The 18,999-nt window shown below is 39.9% G+C and overlaps 1 protein-coding gene across 2 annotated transcripts in view; it reads left to right on the top strand.

The window, feature by feature from the left end:
* POU6F2 (POU class 6 homeobox 2) overlaps positions 1 to 18,999 on the top strand; it is a 318,720-nt gene that overhangs the window by 200,576 nt on the left and 99,145 nt on the right. For both annotated transcript variants that reach the window (XM_074843482.1, XM_074843472.1), the window contains one exon: positions 14,835 to 15,154. In XM_074843482.1, the coding sequence (XP_074699583.1) occupies positions 14,835 to 15,154 (320 nt within the window). The remainder of the gene's footprint in view (positions 1 to 14,834; positions 15,155 to 18,999) is intronic.

The raw sequence follows: 18,999 nt of genomic DNA, 5'->3' as shown, positions 1-18,999 counted from the left end.
GGGAGGTAGGAAGAGGGAAAGAAGGGGCTGTTGAACAAGAGAGGGAGAGGAGTTTCCATTTCCCATTTGTTCTTCTGTTATTTGGGAGCAGTAATCATTGGTGTAGCAAGGAAGAAGGCTCACACAATGGTTCAAATTTCGTAAGCATAGTAAAAGTCTGGGCATAAAGCAGCGCCGTCTTATTAGCAGAGGAAGTGAGGTCAGTAGTCTTCAGCCTCTTAACAAGATGACAGAATTTATGAAGCATCACAGCAGCAGGATGTAGTTACCTGCAGTCTATTCACATAACAAGCCCACCGGGGTCCTATAGTTATCGCCCTTGAATTTGTTTTCCTCTCTTCATTTTCTTTTGTCATCCTCCTGTTTCTTTGGCCTAGCTTACTGCACTGGAGGAATCACTTTATCACCTGTGATGGCTTGTTGGTGAAATTTTCTCGTGGATATTTTTATTGTTATTATCATTAGCTAGTTTGGTTTAGCTGGCTCCATCAGTGTGTCTCTGATGATAGAGTTGCTCACAGTGGTGTGCAATGAACTCTAAGTACTAGTCTTCCAGGAAATCTGGTATTTATTTTTCATTCTGAGGTATCTTTTAAACCTGGTGTGAGACAAGTGCCTCAAATATGCCTTAGCTGAGGGTTCATCTTAAAAGACATCCTTATTATTGGTGATCTCAAAAAGTCTTATGAGCTGCTGGGAATAAAAGCATTATCCAGACATTATCAAAAAGTAGGAAAAAAGAAAATAAACGGGTGCTTTTAAACCTTCTATCTCTCGTTAACACAATGTAGGAGGTAGCTCTGTAACAATCTTTTCCACGTGGAAATAAAACTTTGTGTATCTTTGACGCCCTTCATTTTGAGGATCTTAGCGCACATTGCTGTACTTCACTAAATTAGCTTCCAGTGGTGAGGGAAGTGAAGTTTATTATCCCTCCTTTCTTTTATAGAACAGGAAAGTGAGGCAGGAAGATGAACATCCATGGCCAAAGTGGTGCAGGTACAGTAGGTTGAGGAATAGGAAGTGGATTCCCAGGTGCTGATCTTCATCCATAAGACAATCAGTCCTGACTCCCTGTTTCTAATCTAACTTGCTCTGTCCTACAGGATCTTTTCTTTTTTTTTTTTTTTTTTCCTCCTAATTAGGAAAACTGTGCTTTGCATCTTGGAAGCACAGTGTCCAGGTGGGAATAGTATTTGTCAGTACAGCGTATTTAATTATTTATAACTACCTTCTTTGTCTGATGGTTTGATTGTTATTTATTTTATTTTCCACCAGAAGGTTTGATCACTTAAGCGGCCTGAAATTAAACATTTGGCAGTGTTTACAAATTATGAAAATGGTTTCTGATTAAAGTGTTCCACGGGGAGATTAAAGTTTCAGATCAGTACGTAAGCCAAGGGCACTCTTCTGAATCTCAGCAGAGATAGCTGCTCTGTGGCACGTGCTGTGTATTCATACCCATGCTGACACAAGGTGCAGGCTCACACACTTTCCCTGTGGTCGTCCGAGGGCTGTATCTTCAGAGTGCTCTTATGGCAGGGGGCAAACCGAGCCCCCTCAGCCAAGTCAGATGCAGGTCGCAAGGCACCCATCAGACAGTACCTGACAAAAAGTCCACTCCCACTCACAGCTGAAAGAAGTGACAGAATCGTGCAGGCATCTAAAGCTTATCTATTTTGTGGATATACTCTGATCAAATCTGAAAATCATTGCAGCATCAGTTAAATCAACAATGCTCCTAGCACCATGATTGCAAGAAGTCAGATGTCATTTCACTGTGTGAAATAATTAAGGGCTATTAGAATTAAGCTATTTAAGAATACTCCTGCTTAAAAAAAAAAAAAAAAAAAAAAAGAGATGGAGATTACTTCTGGTTTTGTCTGTACTGGTCTGTGGACCAGTGTTGATTCACAGACATCAGAGGTCTTATGTTCTTGGCTTCCCCTCTTAACTTCCTGGTGCAAAACATTAATGCATAAGATGCTTTCCTGGCATTAGTGCATTAGTTTCTTTATGAATTGGAAATCCATGTAATCCATAATCCAAATATGTAAAATAGTCAGCAATGTATGCTGCAAACCTCCTAATGAAATGTGTTGCACTGGATGATTGCTTAAAGAACACTTGCCTTCACTTACGGGTCTTACCCTTGTAGGTGTTTTTCTGATGCAGTTCTCATCAGCTCTAATGATTGGGTAGGTATTGGCAAAAAAATATTCTTAAACATTCCTGAAAAAATAAAGGCAGGAATTTACACAACTGATTTTCCCCACAATCCCATGAATAAGACTTTCTGACAATAATGTTTAGCCAAATTTGCATTTGCTTCAGTCCCCTGTTCAAAGGCAAGGATTGCTGGAGTGCCATCATAGTTCCATAAAAAGAAGTAAATGTCTACAGCTGGTAGGAAAAAGAGGCTGTTGGGGCCATATCTGCTCAAAGTGAGGGCTCTGTATGAGAACAGCAGTTGAACTGCTGGAGATGACAGCCATAGGAATTGCCATCCCCTATAGAATTCTGGAGGACCCCATAGAGCTCATCTTTCCAGGTAGTCTTTAGACAAACATGAGTCAAACAATGGCCTTTTTTGGAAGATTGTGTGAGAGAGGGAAAGAAAGGAGTGTTGTGGTCACATGATGCTGGACCTGGCTCTGTCTCAAGGATGAAGATGAAAGCATAGTTTGCCCCATGCTCCCTGGTGCTTGGATGGAAAATCAAAGGGAACCGTATTAATTTCAGCTTCATTGAAAACACACAGTAGAAAAAACATTCATAGTTGGCAAATGGAAATGTTTTAAATTGATGATGGAAGAAACATTCATTTCCAAGCTTCTGAGCGAGCTATTAAAATCAACAGAGTAAAGACAAAATACCTGGCACTGAAAATGAAAGGAACAGTTTTTTGCATCTACTTAGTTAACACTTGGCAAAATGAATCTAAAGTAGTGGTTTCAGATTTCCGTGTGCACTAACTGTGCCAACTTTTGTTCTCAGGGTTGCCATGATAGATAGTTCATCCCGCTTGAGAAGCATTTTTTCCTCTAACTTTTTTAATCAGAAGTCAATTTAAGTAAAAGGCTAGATCTTGTATCAGCACTGACATGTGTTTCTTTATTTTGTACTGTTGAATGGTCCAGGCTTTTCATTTAAATACACTATTTTGGAACAAGCTCATCTCCATTTAATTGACATTGGAGTTATTGCAGTAAATCTAGTAACGGTGTTTGCCCAGTATTTATGTAGTATTTTCACCCGCACCTCTCAGTGGGCTTCCTCTGGGGGAGAGAGAAATGATGAAAAATACACTAATTTCACAAGCAAGGAAATGTGTGAACAGTAAGTTCTCTCCCCTTGCCCTCCCTCCTCGCCAGACATCAATATCTATGGCTATACATTAGCAATCAATTTCACATGATAAACAGTGTTTTCATTATCATCAAAATTTTCTTAGATCTCTGCAGTTAAAAGTTAACTTTTGCATTATTTTATGAAAAGGTTATATGTAACAGAAGAAAAATTTAAGAGAAAATTGTAATTGTATGGAAACTTCACACAACCTTGTTACATCACTGCCAGTATGTTTCTATAGGCTGAATAATATATACCTATTAGGATACAATCTCCTATGAATTTTCTGTATTTTTAGAGCAAGTTCTGCAGGATTCTATTATAACTTTCAGAAGGATAGCATTAACAGCAGGTGTATTTAATATTTATAACAGCCTTAGTGCATTGGTAAACACTTTTTATTTTGGTGCATTAACACATTGCTGAATTTGTTTAAAAGACTGAGGAACCTGGAGATGACAAACAATGAGAAGAATGTTTTGTGGCATCATTCAGGTTTGGTATAGCTAAACACATGCAGCTGATGAGGCCTAAACCCTTATTTAAAATATTTCATTATCCTCAATATTAAAATTAAGGCAGTGTTGCCTTAAGGAAGGCCAATACTAACTTCCTGTGCGTTTTTTTGAGAATTACTGGTTATGAACCAAATTCAGCTTTTCTTCCATTATGTGGTCTGGAAAAGCAAGTATTTTATTGAAAAGGGTAATAAGGTACTAGTTACTGCATCAAAAGGGCAACAACATTCTATTCTGACTGAATATGTGGACAGAAATAGTGAATGATTTTTAAGTAGATTTTCGGCCAAATGTAAATTCATCCTTTGGATTTGTTCCCTTTCTGTAAGTGGGCACTCCTGTTCCATGTAAGTAAATACATTATTTAAGTGGAAGTTCTTTTATTAATTGCTGTGTATCCCTTTCAAATTAAAAATAATTAACCTTGAAGAAGCAACTTAATAGCTAAAGTAAGGTCTAGATGCAGTTTGTTCAAAGGCCTGCTGTTACCTATTTTGCAGTGTACAGAAATGTATGAAATATCAAGCAGCATGGGGCTTCCTGATGTGAAGCCATGAAGTGGATAGTGCATTGACTGGGCAGAGTAATGCGGCTGCTTTTCTGGACTCACCCAGCCCTTCTGTTCAGCTGTGGATGGAGCTTCAACCTCACACAGAAGTGTGACTGGCTTTGCAGCCTGTGCGTGAGAAGTGCCTATAAAATCTTCTCCCTATGTCTACCACCCAAATTTTCTACTGATGAGCAGTTTATCTATGTGAATAACCAGGCTGTTTATTTCAACAGTGAGCAGGAAATTTAGGTAGGTGGAAGCACATGAGCACTCAAAGAGGAGCTAATTCACTCTTGCTGTGGGAAGGTGATAGTCGCCAAGCACAGCTGAGCTAGGATTAGCACCTGAAGCAGCAACATGTTTGGCTGATGAACTGTAGGGACAGGAGAGAAATCTGATATTCAGCCTCCCTCATTTTAGTGCAAATTGACAATGAGCAGTCAGTCAGTCCATCCACAGCAGATGACCAGCTGCTCACCTACTGTTTAACTTTGGTTTTAATCTCTCTGGAAGTAAAATAAACTAGAAAAAGGGATATAAGCAGATCACCTTAAACTGACCTGTAGTTAGCTTAAAGCTTACGAAAAGAAAACAGTTACGGATACTGTGGTACGTTTTGAAATTCACACAACTTGAGTACAGCCATTCTTATCTATGCACAACAAATAATAAAAATCATGGAAGATTCTTAAAGACACCAAAATAGAGCTACTGTGAGTCAACAGCAGGCAAACGTAATGGACCTTGCTAGCGGTACATACATTCAGGAACAGTTTGTGGTGTGACAGATTACCAAATTAGAGTTTGCTTCTTAGCTCTTCTCCAATTTCTCATGTGGAGGGAGTTGCGTAGTCTCTTTGCATTGATCCCTTATCTAAAGGAAGAACACCTCCATCTTCTGCTCACCTATTGAGGTTAAAGCACCTAACACAGCACCTCCTCACCAACCCAGTGACCTATGCTCGAGATTGCTCCCGTACCACAGCTATTAAGCAATATCTTGTGTCACTTAGAGAAAGTTTTTTAGTCCATTTTTATTTTCAATGACTGAAGAAGGATGCAATGTTCAACATGGCACGTGTGTCCCAGCTGGTGAGGAACGGCCTTCAGTCCCTGGGGGCCACATAGGGACTGAGAGCATTACAGCCCTTGCAGGATCAGGTGACATGTTTTGTTTTGTTCTCTTCCCCACCTTTTTTGCCGTTGCTACCATTTTTAATTTTTTCATGGCTTGATAAAACAAGGAGAAGTTCAAGCCTATATTGATGATAACAGGGCCCGTTGTTAACAAGGTTGAAGCCTAAGTCACTGCTCCAGCAGAGCATGTGTGCATGCCTTGCAGCAAGGCAGAACTGCCACTTTTGCACCTGATTCTCATACTTGCTGTTGTAGTTTTATTGATTGTAAATGAAAGGACTGGGCTGAGCTACATTTTTTCCCTTTCTCCTTATAGTGTACACATTGCTGTTCTCTGAGTCATTCCATGGCCTGTTCTCCCTGCTGCTCAGCTAACTTCTCTAGCTGGAATTTGCACACTGGGAACAGAATTTGCAGCTGTTTGAATCTTGGAGTTCTTAATAGAAAACAGAGTTGTCTCGGGTCTACCAGTTTTCAGAATAGACTAGAAGCGGAAAATGATAGAAACATGGATACAATGAGAGTCAGAGAGATGAAAGCAACCAGTCATACCAAGACACCTGGTGGGCATAGTACCCACCGCTGCTTCCCTCAGTGGAGGCTGGGGAAAAGTGACATTGTCCTTTGTCATTCTCAGGACACTTCCACAAGCTCAGCATCAAGGCCAACCTTTTAAACCACAAACACTTTGATCCACTATTTGATTGTATTGTTTAAAAAAACCCAAACACACACATGCACAAAACCCCCAGTACATTTCACTTACAGTAACTTCACTTTTAGTTAAGGAAACATGACTCACTTCAAAGACTCTTTGAAGAGACTTCTAATAATTCCTGATCTTCAAAGAACCATTGCTGAAGCTATACCTGGATAAATATTTCTTTGTCAGAAGAGCCATTTGCCGTAAACAATTATAGAAGATGCAACTGCAGATCTATTATCTGAAAGAATGCAAAATCACCCTTTGAAGCCACCAGGCAGTTCAACCAGTTCCTTTTGACAAGACTTTGCTCCAAAGCCTCACACAGCCACCTCGCCAGCAGAAATGGCAGGGCACCCAGTGGGCTGGGGACCCGTGGCGCTCTCAACCGTGGGACAGGATTCTGCGCAACCTCTTCAAAAGCTTCTGAGGCTGTGTATTGTTGCAGTGTTTTTTCTACAAGCATTGCTACTTTGAGGTATGTCAAACACTTAGTCTGCATAAGTGCCGTGGAAATTATGGTTCCCATCAATATTAGAGCATTTGAAAGAGACAAGGAGAGAAAAAAATAAGCTGCAGTTACAGATATTAAAGGTTGTATGTGCAGAGAGTGCCCAGCCTTTGTCTGATGTCCCTTATGAGTCATGGTCATTGTTCTCTGTGTCAGCAGACTGTTGTTTCAAACTTAATTTCTTTGTGTCATTCATCTGTTCCCTGTCACATCCCTTCGGCTGTGAAATCTTATATTTGGCTCTGTTGGCCTTTAGATGATAATTTTTTTCTCTGTCAATTAGTTTCTTTCAAAGGAGTTCTGCAGAATTTTTCCCAAGAAATGGGAGGTTATCTTAAATTCTGGTCCATAAGAACGTTCTTATGGGCTCAATATGGTCTGGAAATCCAGTCTGTAGGAATACCATGCCACTCAGTTTGATTTTCCATTCCGACACTATTCTGTTCTTAGACAATCTGGGAGAAGTCCTGCTGTCTGTAACTAGAAAACTGCTTTTATCTGGCTTAAGGACTTAAGATCCTGCCCCTGATCTCTGAGAGCCATGTTTTCACAAAAAAAAAAAAAAATCAAGATGGTAAAATTAAGAGTTTACCAGATCTAGATATCGCTCGCTTGACACCCAGCCTTTGGCACTTACATTGCCCTCGGACTATGTTATGGTGGGTTTTTAATTGCCTGTCTTTGCATGAGAGTCCCAAGACAGGTCACTGATTGATCCCCTGTGTCTTGATGATACCCTGACTCCAGTTAATGTTTCAGCCATCTGTACAATATGAGGCCTAAGGTCCCATTTGAGCTGAGGAAGCAAATGGCTTATTAAAGTCTAATTTCTCCAGCTTGTTCTTGCCTTTGGGCATTTTAAATAGGTTAATGCAATTTTTACAATACACTCAGGGAACTTTACTCACAGACTGTTGTCATAAACTAGAGGAAAATAGCCCCTAGATTATCTTAAAATGGGAAGTATTCCAAATATACTTGCCCTGATATTTAGTCAAGCTCTCTACCTAGAACAACAACTTTTTCTTCTTTTTTTTTTTTTTTCCCCCTTAAGATTTTAGTGGATTATTGTACATTTTAAGGTTTGGTAAGGAAAAATTGTCAGATTTATTTAATGCAGTGGATCATTTTTCAGGGAAGTTCCAGTATTCATCAAAATGTGGAGACACCACAGGCACCATATAAATTATGATGGTTTTCTTCTTAATACTTCCTTTTTATTGCCTATATTCTTTAAAGTGAATTTAGTGCTCATGAAAGATGCTGGATATGACAACAGTAGAAAGTGAAGCCCTCTGTTTATCTGCAGAATTGGTACAGAGGAGCATTGGCAATGCAAGTTTCTCCCCATAACCCCATCTGTGTTCTGCAGCTGTAACCTTGAGGAATCACCTTTAGGAAGGAGAAGATGACTTGGTCTCCTTACTCTTTCTATCCTTAGCCTTTCTGCTGAAAGTGTAAATAAGATGTCATTTGGTGCCATCCAAGGCCGTAGTCTTTATGATCTTCCTAATAGGTATTGGGAGACCACCAGTTTATTACCTTGACTGTGTGGCAGACTGCTTCCAATGCAGGCTCTCTGTGGATATCTGTGTGTGAATACATCTTCTATACATGTTCTATAAGGTAGAAAACACTCAAAAGCACCATTAAAGAGTAATGACTTTTGTTCCCTGTATTGACCTAGACTGGATTTGAACCAGTGATTTAGAAATAATGTTCTCTATCCCATTACTAATATCTTCAGCCACAAGACCAGCACTTCTTTTTTTTTTTTTTTTTCACAAAGAGGATGCTAACATATTTAAAACAACTCACATTTTGCTCTCAGAAAGAAAATTTGAGCATACGCAAAAACACATTGGGTATTTGGCTAACCTACCCCCCGTTACCCAGGAAGGAGGGAGTGTATACGCAGGCTTGCATTACACTGTTCAGTGTGTATATTCAATCTTTAGAAATCTGTTTTAAAGAAAAGAAAGGCATATACCTCATTAGAAGAGAATCAACAGGGTGGAAAAAAAAAGCAGGCCATGTCAGTTCAAACACAAGCCCAGATGCTTAAGTTAGTTACACTTTTCAGTTTAAGGCAGTGCAAATCGGTTCTCCATTACTGGGGAAGTGGAAAAAGGCATTAGGCCCTTGAAATGGCAAGAGTCGAGTTCTGTGCTCAGTCAAATAGGAAAAGGTTTAATGTATGATTTTCTCCTTTTTAGTCCATTATACATTGTGTCAAGGCACTGAAGAACATCTATGCAATTATGTAAATAGGAGGATAGAGAAAAGAGTAGCACAATAGTTTGTAGGATAAAATTGTTTCTTATTCCTCCTATCCCTTCTTCCTCTTTACACAGAAACAAACATGCACAAAACATTAATAAAATAAATCAGACATTATGTGAAGCTTATCCACAAGAGCAGATTCTAGATACAAATTGAATCCCTGAACATTAATTTGATCTTCTGCCAAGCACTGTAGAGGTCTTAAGAATCTGAGTTTATATTGTGAATAAGAGTGAAAAAGGAGTCCTACTAATTTTTACATTGTTTTCATTATGTAAACATTTGTGGGCTTACTTATGTTCCTTGCTTTTTGGAGAAATGTGATTAAACTTTAAAATGTATATTTATATTTAAAATATAACCAGAGCCATTCCCATACTTATGCAATAATACATTAGCCAGAGGCAGCAGGCAGTTGATAGTACTTTCAGTGAATATAGTCAGGATTGGGATTTGAAGACAGAGCCATTTCAGTTTTCCCACTAAGAAGAAGATTCAGTCATTCCCCCTGTCATGGATCAGACTGCTTCTTTCAGCTTGGTTGCATCAGAGGTGAATTTTTCCCGTTTACTTGACAGAGGGGCATTATAGTTTCATTTCAGTTTCCTGTGTAGGTAACCAGCAGAGGAACAGAAGATACAAGGAAGACATGGAAAGACCCATTTTATGTAAATATTGTAAATGCATAGCAGCATTGTGCCTAAGTTATCCCCCAAAGGACATCAAGAAGGAGTGAGTTACTTAGATCATAACTTTCTTTGAGTCCTTAAAGTAGTCTGAGATCTGTGACAGGTATAGAAGTGACCTGGGAGATCAGGAAGTTTGCTTTCGCTCCCTCTTGACCATCTATTTGCACCACTTAACTCCATATCTCTTATTATAATGTAAATTCTTTGATACTGTGGCTAAGCATAATCCACTTAAAGTAGGATCATAAAACGTGGGGTCTTGCCTTGGGAAGTCTGCCATGGCACCACAGCAACCAGGAAATTACAGTTAAAACTTAAGTTTGAAAACCCCTCATGCCATTGTTTCTTCGTAGGTATTAGTTCTTCTTACTATTGTCTTGGGTACCCAGTGTATATTCAACATGTATTTTTCTTAAGGAAAGTTGAAACGTCACACAGCTTTTGTGGATTTTCCTCAGTTTTTCATAGCTTGCATGCAATTTTAGTTAATTATCTGTCTTTTAAAGTAATGTACTTTGTGTTGTCTTTTTTAACCATAGAAAGAACTTTTTGCAATTATTTGCAAGCCTTTTTAATTCTTGAATACATTCTGAAAGAAAGCAGGCGCTTCTCACTTAAATATGTCAGAGTTTTACCCAGCTGTTAGACAGTAAGTCATAAAAAGATTCCTGTGCGGTAGGCAGTGCATGTTATCTTTTATACATGCAGACATAGCACCGTTGTACCACCTGAAATTCCATCAGGCTCCAAGCTCTGCAGAAAGTGACAAATGCTAGACAGGTATACGATTTATAATGGATGAGCTATGCAAGCAAGCTCTGGGAGTTGGATTGGATTTGATTACAAACAATAATATGACACAACCCCTGCTGTGGATAGTACACACATTGTGAGAGGCAGTGCAATCAGACAGCGTGAACACCGGACTGCAGGCATGATCCAGAGCCCTAAATCCACCTTTGCAGTACACCTACCGTGTGGCTTTGGGAAAGCCTTGTCTGATCTAACAGTCCTTTTTCCAATTCCCTCTCTGTTTGTTTAGCAACACCATGTTAAACAATCATACCTCACTAAGCCACTTCAATGCAATTTATAGCTCAGCATGATATTAGGCTTTGGAGAGGCTTTTTAAAGGAATTATATGAAAAGACAAGAAGTTATTTGAATAATTTTGTGCAGTTGCTGGCAACAAACTTGGAAACTTTCCATGAAGTAACTTTTCTCCATCAACAAAATTTTCCCTGAAATTACTTACCTTCCACCCCAGCAAGAATGAGTGCATTTCCAGTACAAAAGTGAATGGTAGAGATATTCCTGCATCAGCCAACATTCAAGTATTGAGCGGTACTGAATGCAAAGCTTTTCCGCTCATAGATGGGGAATGAAAAAAATCTCCACATCGAGCTATTGTCTGATAGCGCTGGGCATGCCCACAGAATTTACAAACTTGATGTTTTCCAGGTCAACTTCAGACCGTCTTCATTCATTGCACAAATCAGCTTGGCTGAGTGATCGCACCTGCTCACATTGTCGATGCACAGAAGTATGCTGGTGATGGCCATTCGACATCAGTTACATTAGCAGCTCAGTAGGACCTGAACCTGCAAAATTTTAGGTTAAAAAAAAGCTTGAGGCATTTTTTCCCTTTTCTTCCCTCTGGATTATGTCCCTTGTTTTGTGTATTGGCAAAAGAAAGAATGTGCAAATCAAAATGTCCTTTAAACAGAGTATTGGTCTTATGGAGAGTGGAAGTTTAATGAAGATTTAATTTTTAAGAATGTAATTCAACAGCGGATCAAAGGCATGTCTTGTTAATGAAACTGAAGCCTACACTGTTAGGATAACTGTTCTATCAAGTAAATCCCAACACAGCAACAATATAATCTTTCTTTCTTAAGCAGATTCATACATTTAGTAAAACTGCATTTCAGTAAGTGTGGATTTTTGTCCAATGGTAAACAAATAGATCAGTACTGTTTGTGTGTATCTGTGCTTTAGACTCTAATTTTGCAAGGCTACCTATATGTTTGGCAACGTTTCAATGAAAGCATCCTGAAAGAAAATCATACTCTCCGTGGGGAACACTAATACTAATAATTATTAAATATTAGTCTGAGGATTGCTCTGAGCTACATGCAAACACACAAAACAATAAACATTTTGCCCTATAATGTAACCACCTCTTCATTTGTTTCAGTTTGTCAAGCATCTTCATTTATTTTACACTTTGGGCTTCTTTACCATTCTCCTCATGTCTTGTATGTCACCATTTTAAGAAGTCCAGGCTGTGATGCTTTTTAATACTCTATCAACAGATATTTTTTACATACTGTAAGTTCAGTCATAAGATCATTGACAAAAATTTAACACTGACCTGATTTTGTACTTTTATGTTATTGGAATCACAGTGATGTCTCCATCCTGTGTTACCTCATGTTATCTCAGATTGATACTTTCAGCATTCTTTTAATTATTGGCCATATTTGCCAAATTCTAGCTGAAAGGCATACTTCAAGAAGCCAAGTATGTTCTGTCCTCCAAAAAGTGTTTCAGTAGATGGCTTCCCCTCCACCTCAAATGCTTTTGCCTGTCCCCTACTACATCACCCAGTACCCTGCATACAACATACAGCATTCTGACAAATCCATTCTTCCCAGTGATGGCATTTAAGAGCACCCTGTGGGAGCAAAAGGATTTGGGGACCATTGCAGTACAAAAAAACCCACTATATCTAGTTTGCTGTAGAGAAATTTTTCTCACATCTTGTCTGGTTGTGCACATAGGATGTAAAACAACCCTTTGTTCCTCTCTGTGAGCTGCGTGCATTACAAGTTAGGCTTCTGTGGGGCGTCATTGCATTCATCTCTGTATTGGAGTCTATGGAAGCAGTAAGGGCCTTTGTGTTTGAAGTCTTGGTTCTGGTTATCAATGGTCTGTCCAGACTGCTAAGCTATCACAGGCGAGGAGGTGGCCTGCACAAGCTAAGGAGCTGGTCTTGATGAGTTTTTTCCTCGTGGGAATGAGAAGGGTCTTTCTGCCTCTGTGTACATACCTACAGATAGAATTGGTGAATATTCCTTGCCATCTGAGGTGCTTCATGCTATGGTTAATATTTGTCTATGCAGTTGCTTTCTTGTATACACACCTCCATTCTTTGTTCTTATATGCCTTGGATTATATGTCCACTTACTACCCTCTTGCCTTTGGGGCATTTAGGTATGAGTTCTGATCGTGGAATTGATGGGAATGTACCTTTACTTCTCCAGGCTGATTTCTTTTGCATGAGATACCATGCGTGTTTTTAATCTGATGGTCACTCTGTTTTATGTTGAAACACAAAACTTCCATCAGTAACTTTCCTGATGGAGATATATTGATGTTACTAGTCCTCCTTCTCTGCATTATTCAAGTTGGTTTTTGAAGTCACGTACACATGACTATAATTCTTGTAAAGGCGTATTTGTAGTTCGATTCCCGCCCCTGGTAAAAGAAAATTTGGAGCAGTTTTGAGTATAGGAATGGATGACCAACAGCACTTCCTACCAAGCCTTTTACTTTTCCTTCATACAGCCTTTTCTGGCTTACCCATTCTGCCTCATCTTTCTCCGTTTTTTTCTTTTTTCTTTTGCTTATTCCAGTTTATGGCTCATTGATTTCATAAGTCGTACCAAGACCTCAGGTTCATCCCTGGGGCATAGACATCTAGAAAGCTGAAATAGGGCTGTTGGCATGAAAAGAAAGTGGAGATGACTTGGCTTTATCTGCCAATCCACAAATAACTTGGTGAACAGAGTTTCTGGCCATGAAATCTGAACGCCATTTTAGAAATAACAAATTTGATTCATTCCTAGTTTACTTTGGCTTCTGCTGATGGAAACTAGAATAGAGAGTGGTGTTGGCAAAGCCGTATACAGAGAACAAAATAGTTCAATGACCTTATAAGCTGTTCCTCTTGGGATCTTATAGCCATCTAACACAACCCCTAAGATGTTGATTAAAGTGGGTAAAGCCACAGACCCAGGTGACTTATTCAGGGCATAACCTTAGAAAGCATCAGGCTCCTGTAATGTTCTGGCTGCTGCTTAAAGCTGTTCTTCCGTAGTGACATCCCTGTGGCACACTTCTTGCCTTCCTGAATTTGATGAATGCCTTAGTGAATTTGAAAGTGCCTCTGGGAGATAAAATTTGCTTCTCTGTGGCAGCAGGTTGATGTGAGCCACCAGTTTCCAAGCCTCACGTGTGGAGCACATGCTAGCAAAACACGACAGACCTTTACTACCAGGCGTAGGTGAGCAGTGTAAGTGCACAGAATACCTACCCTATTTCACAAGAGGAACTTTATGGCTTTTAGATGCAATTGATAAGAAGCAGTTCTAATTTCAGAGACACACACATTTTATTGGGTATTTTTGCTACCTATGCATTGCACAAGAAATCCCCAGCTGAATGTTTTATTTCCTGACACCTGCTGTACAAAGACATGACAAAGCTCTTTTCAGAGCATCCTTTAATTTACAACTATGATTTTCTCCTACTTTATATAACAGCACCGGTTCATGTAATGAGTTCTTGGTATGCTGTGTACAGTGACAATGGGCTGCCCAGGGAGGTGGTGGAGTCCCCATCCCTGGAGGAGTTTAAGAGTCGGGTTGACCCAGCGCTGAGGGATCTGGTGTAGTTGCGATCTGTCAGTGCTAGGTTAACGGTTGGACTAGATGATCTTCAAGGTCCTTTCCAACCTAGATGATTCTGTGATTCTGATCCTGTTTGCCTCTTCTCCAGGCAGGCAAAATTCCCATTGGCTTCACTGGTACGCTTGTCTAAGCAAAGGTCAGCTCTGACACCCTTCCAAAGGTTTGCTTTCACTGCCTCCAGTGAAGTCCAACTCTTACCACAGAACTGCGCTGGCAGAACCACAGGCTATTATTGATGGGATTGTGTTTCCTGCCACATCCTGAAGTCTGAGGCCAGCTGCTCTCAGTGGGCAGTGTGCCTCACGATGTGACAGAACTAGAATTTAATCCAGAATATCTTTAACACAGTAGGTATTACTGAAACCTACATAACTCCCTTCCCTCTCTTCAATTCACAGCTACCTCATCCCTGAACTCCCAGCTTCAACAGCTTCAGCATCTTCAGCAGCTCCAGCAGCAGCAGCAGCAAGGTCAGCAGCAGCAACAGCAGCAGCAAAGCCAGCAGCAGCAAGGTCAGCAGGCACAGACTCCACAGCCACCCCAGCAGACCCAGCAGCCACAGCCACAGCCGTCAGCACCACCGCAGCAGAACCAAACACAGTCCCAGAGTCAGAGCCAACCACCTCCGGCCCCACAGTCCTCCAGCTCCCCTCAGAAACCCAGCCAGTCACCAGGGCATGGCCTTCCATCTCCTCTTACTTCACCAAATCCATTGCAGGTAGGACACTACGTACAAATCTCTAATGGTCTAACAACAGAAAGTGCATACTCACCTACTGCAAGGGAAACCAAGTGAAGGTTACACCTTCTGACCATACAGGCTGAGAAATTCCACCTCGTATTAGTTAATCCATACAGGCATGTAATTTACAACAGCTAAAAGGCCTAATAAGCCAGAAAAGCATAGCTAATGATGGTCCTAGTCTGCTCCTTTCTCAAGACTAAACATCTTTTTCTCTTAAAGTCCATATCAAAACCCATAGAAAACTAATTTTTTTCCATGGATTCAGGATGTGACCTTTGCAAATGGCGTTTGCCCAGAAGTCACCCTCCACGTATGAGGACCGCAAAGTTAGATGTTCATGAGCAGATGATCCTGACTGTCCCTAAAAGAAACAGAGCTTCTGCTGGTGGATGTGTGCAAGGGATGGATGGGTTTATCCTTCCTCTTGAAATCACAGTCCTAACGTTTATCCAGCTAAGAATAAAATATTTCTGTTAAGAGTCTCAGTATAGACTCCAAAGCTAAGAATGCCGGTTAATGCCTTTCCTAGATGCTCACTCCGATGACAAGGATGATTTTAATAGATCAACAGCTATGGCACCCACACTGATGCTGGGCTCTGCCCATCTTGGAATTCCTGGGCAGAAACAGGAGAGCTCTGATCCACTGGTACTAATTTCTTATACTTGAGTGTTCTTGCACTACATGTGTCATGCTATATCCACGTCCTGCAAGAACAGCTTTGACTGTACCCCCAAGTTTGATTCTGAATAAACACCGGGGTAGTCTGTGAAGTGAGCAGAGTCCCCTTTCACTGGGCAGTAGAGCTGCACTTAGAAACCAGCAATTCACTTTATTCTGTAAATTTTGAGACCCCACTTTAAAGGTTTTATTCACGCGGATGGATTTGGCTTTATTTCCTGCAGAAATTAAACTGCATTAGCTTAATAATTAAAAAATCCTTTTTCAAACAATTAAGGAAATTGGTTTACAAGAAGCTGTGTTTGCCGTGTGGCCAGTTAAACCTGCATTAATCTGAGCTTCAACTAAATTGCATCAAATCTGATTTTTTAATGGTTTAGATAATAGACTTAAAAGTCCACAAGAAATGTGTCCTTGCTTCCGGAGCTTTTTCTTATAGTAGAGCATAATGTTTCTAGAGCTTCTTCTGTGTATTGTCTTAAGGGCTACTTAGGCACCACTTAATGCCCAGTCTATCATGCTAGTGAGTGCTTTGGGACTCTTTAGTATGCAGATTATTGACATACAGAGACAGGAATATTTCCAGAGGAGCTTCTGTTACATTTTATTGTCTTGGTGCAGCTGTAATGTATGCACACTAACTGTATACACTATATGTTGCTAAAACTGCCTGCTAAATAGTGTGCTTCACAAGGCATTCAGTTTTCCAAAGAAAGCAAATGCACACATCAATTAGAGTTGGGGTAGGGAGGAAGTAGGATTATCTCAGTGAGCATACCTCAAGAGGGTTGTACGAACACTGAATCTGAAGTCTTAGCTTTCATATAACCTCTGGTCCCAGTGTAAATCTCAACTGAATCTGAGTACTTCCAGCCTCATCTGTGACCTACAGGTACAGGCTTGTAGAAGCACTTTCTACTGTTAGCTCTCAAGGGTCACATCTCACTTGCAGAAGTACAACAAAAGTAAGTAAAACAAATAATTCCTTGCATGGGAAGTGCTAATGTCAATGTTTTCACGGAGATACCTTGGCATGCTTATCCTCACAACTACCCTTCTGAGGGCAGTCTGGATGTGGCAGACTCAAAAGAATTGGAAGGAGGGAACCAAGTACGCTGAGGTGGTTTTAGTTCAAATGCTGTCCCCTAAACCTTTTAGGATCTGGGATTAGCGTTAATGAAAGACACCAGCGTGAGAGGTCTGGCATACCCACTGGGCTGAGCTCAGCCATACCACTAAGCCAGCTGCGTGACTGGGACACTTTCAGAACAACAGTAAAGGAATTAGAAGTCATTAGCTGTCAACTCTGGCTCAGCATTAAAGAGTTACTAATAAATTGAGGGATAAGTATTTTTAATGTTCTTTCCTCTCTGATCCTTGCCATGAAAACTGAAAGTTTGTTCACAGATACAAACACACTGTGTGCTGACATCCAGAAGAGAAGCCAGAATTCAGCATGGTACTTCAGGCCTCGCCGTAGCAATGTGTGTAGGGCCATTAGTTTGGCCTTCTAGCCATTTCTACAGCAAGTGTAATACTTCTCACACTTCCCTAAGAAATGCTTAAGAACTTGAAATGTGCTCTGTCATATTGCTGAGAATCGTGAGACTCTTTAATATGCAAACAAGTGACGCTCAGAAATATTTCCAGAGGAACTACTGTTGCACTTTATATATAGTTGAAGGATGTGTGCACATAGTTTTCTAAAGCAGAACAGTGGTAAGAACTCCTCCATGAAATTTGTCTTTCCATTCTAAATCCTGCAGAGATAAGCTGTTTTACCCCCATACATCTAGCTTGGGACTGGATCTGATATTGTTTTCTTCCGTACAAACATTAAATAAAAAATCAAACCAAAACAAAAAAAAACACAAAAAAGAAACCCACCAAAAAAAAAAAAAAAAAAGAAAGGAGGGAGCACACGTTTGGCAGCAGTTCATATATCCAGTTCATAATAGCTGCTTAGAATGTGGATTTTTTTTTAATGTCTAATGCTTTAACTTAAAAATCGACCTAGAACAAAATTCAGAGATATTATGGCCTCTAAGGTAATGTTCTTTATGAACTAGAATGAAATGGGTTTTGTTTGAAGAATATTAAGGGAATAAAAATCAACTAAGTTAAAGTTTGACAGCTTAAATTTCATTTCTGAATTCTTGATTTTTTCATGTGGGCTTTATCCTCTTACATTATTCAGGATCTGTCTGAAAGATATTAGTTTAGAACAATGCAACCTCAAAAAATTGTCATGGAAAGTCAGTAATTCAGAAGGATGATTGTGTTTATTTCAAAAAACTCTGAAGGATAACAGCAATTACATCTCAAAATGTACAGATGCTGTCATGTCCTTCAGAAGGCAAATTAAATGAAAGTGACTTGCTTAGGTATACCTGGGTGAGGTACTTCTGCTAGCTGATCAGAAATTAATAATACCAGTGCAGCGTACACCAGCTAAGAGTCTCAGAACGATTCTTGTCAGATTGTTCGGTAATACTCTGCTCTAATTTTATCACTATTCTTTACTCAGTTCACTGGGCTGGACTGTAGTTACAAAACTATTATTTTTAGGAAGTCTTTGACTGATTGTGTAGAAAGATGAAAAACCTCACTTTAGGTTCCAGGGCCTGGATTCTGTGCTGACATTAATGATGATGCTCCAGATTTACTCTGGTAAAAGCAAAACACTGCATAACCAGGCTCAGCACTGATTTGCAAAAGACAACAAACCAGAGGAGAATTTTCCAAAGCAGAGCTGTATTTCAGGAGGTGGTGGGTCAGGTAGATGATGGAATACTTTCATCACTTCATTTTAAAATGGTGACATTCCTCATATAGATAATCATAGTATGGTTTTTACTTTCATTGTGTCAATTGATTGAGACAAAGAAATCCAGAGGTGAAAGACAACCTATCTCATGTTGTAAACTGGGGACTTTGAAACCTTTACTTCTTACACTTCTCCAAATACCCCTCTCCTGTGAATGTTTAATGTTATTACATGGCAAACAATACAGGTTCTTGAATGGTCAGCATGTTGCAACTTCAAAGCACAGTTAGCGCCTCTTACAGAATTTCCATTCAATTAAGTTTCTGGAGCCATAAGATCTTGATTATATGCTGTATAAAATCAGATGAGC

The sequence above is a fragment of the Strix aluco genome, chromosome 1 (assembly GCF_031877795.1).
Source record: "Strix aluco isolate bStrAlu1 chromosome 1, bStrAlu1.hap1, whole genome shotgun sequence".
Classification (NCBI taxonomy): domain Eukaryota; kingdom Metazoa; phylum Chordata; class Aves; order Strigiformes; family Strigidae; genus Strix; species Strix aluco.
This window is presented reverse-complemented; position numbering and strand designations above follow the sequence as displayed.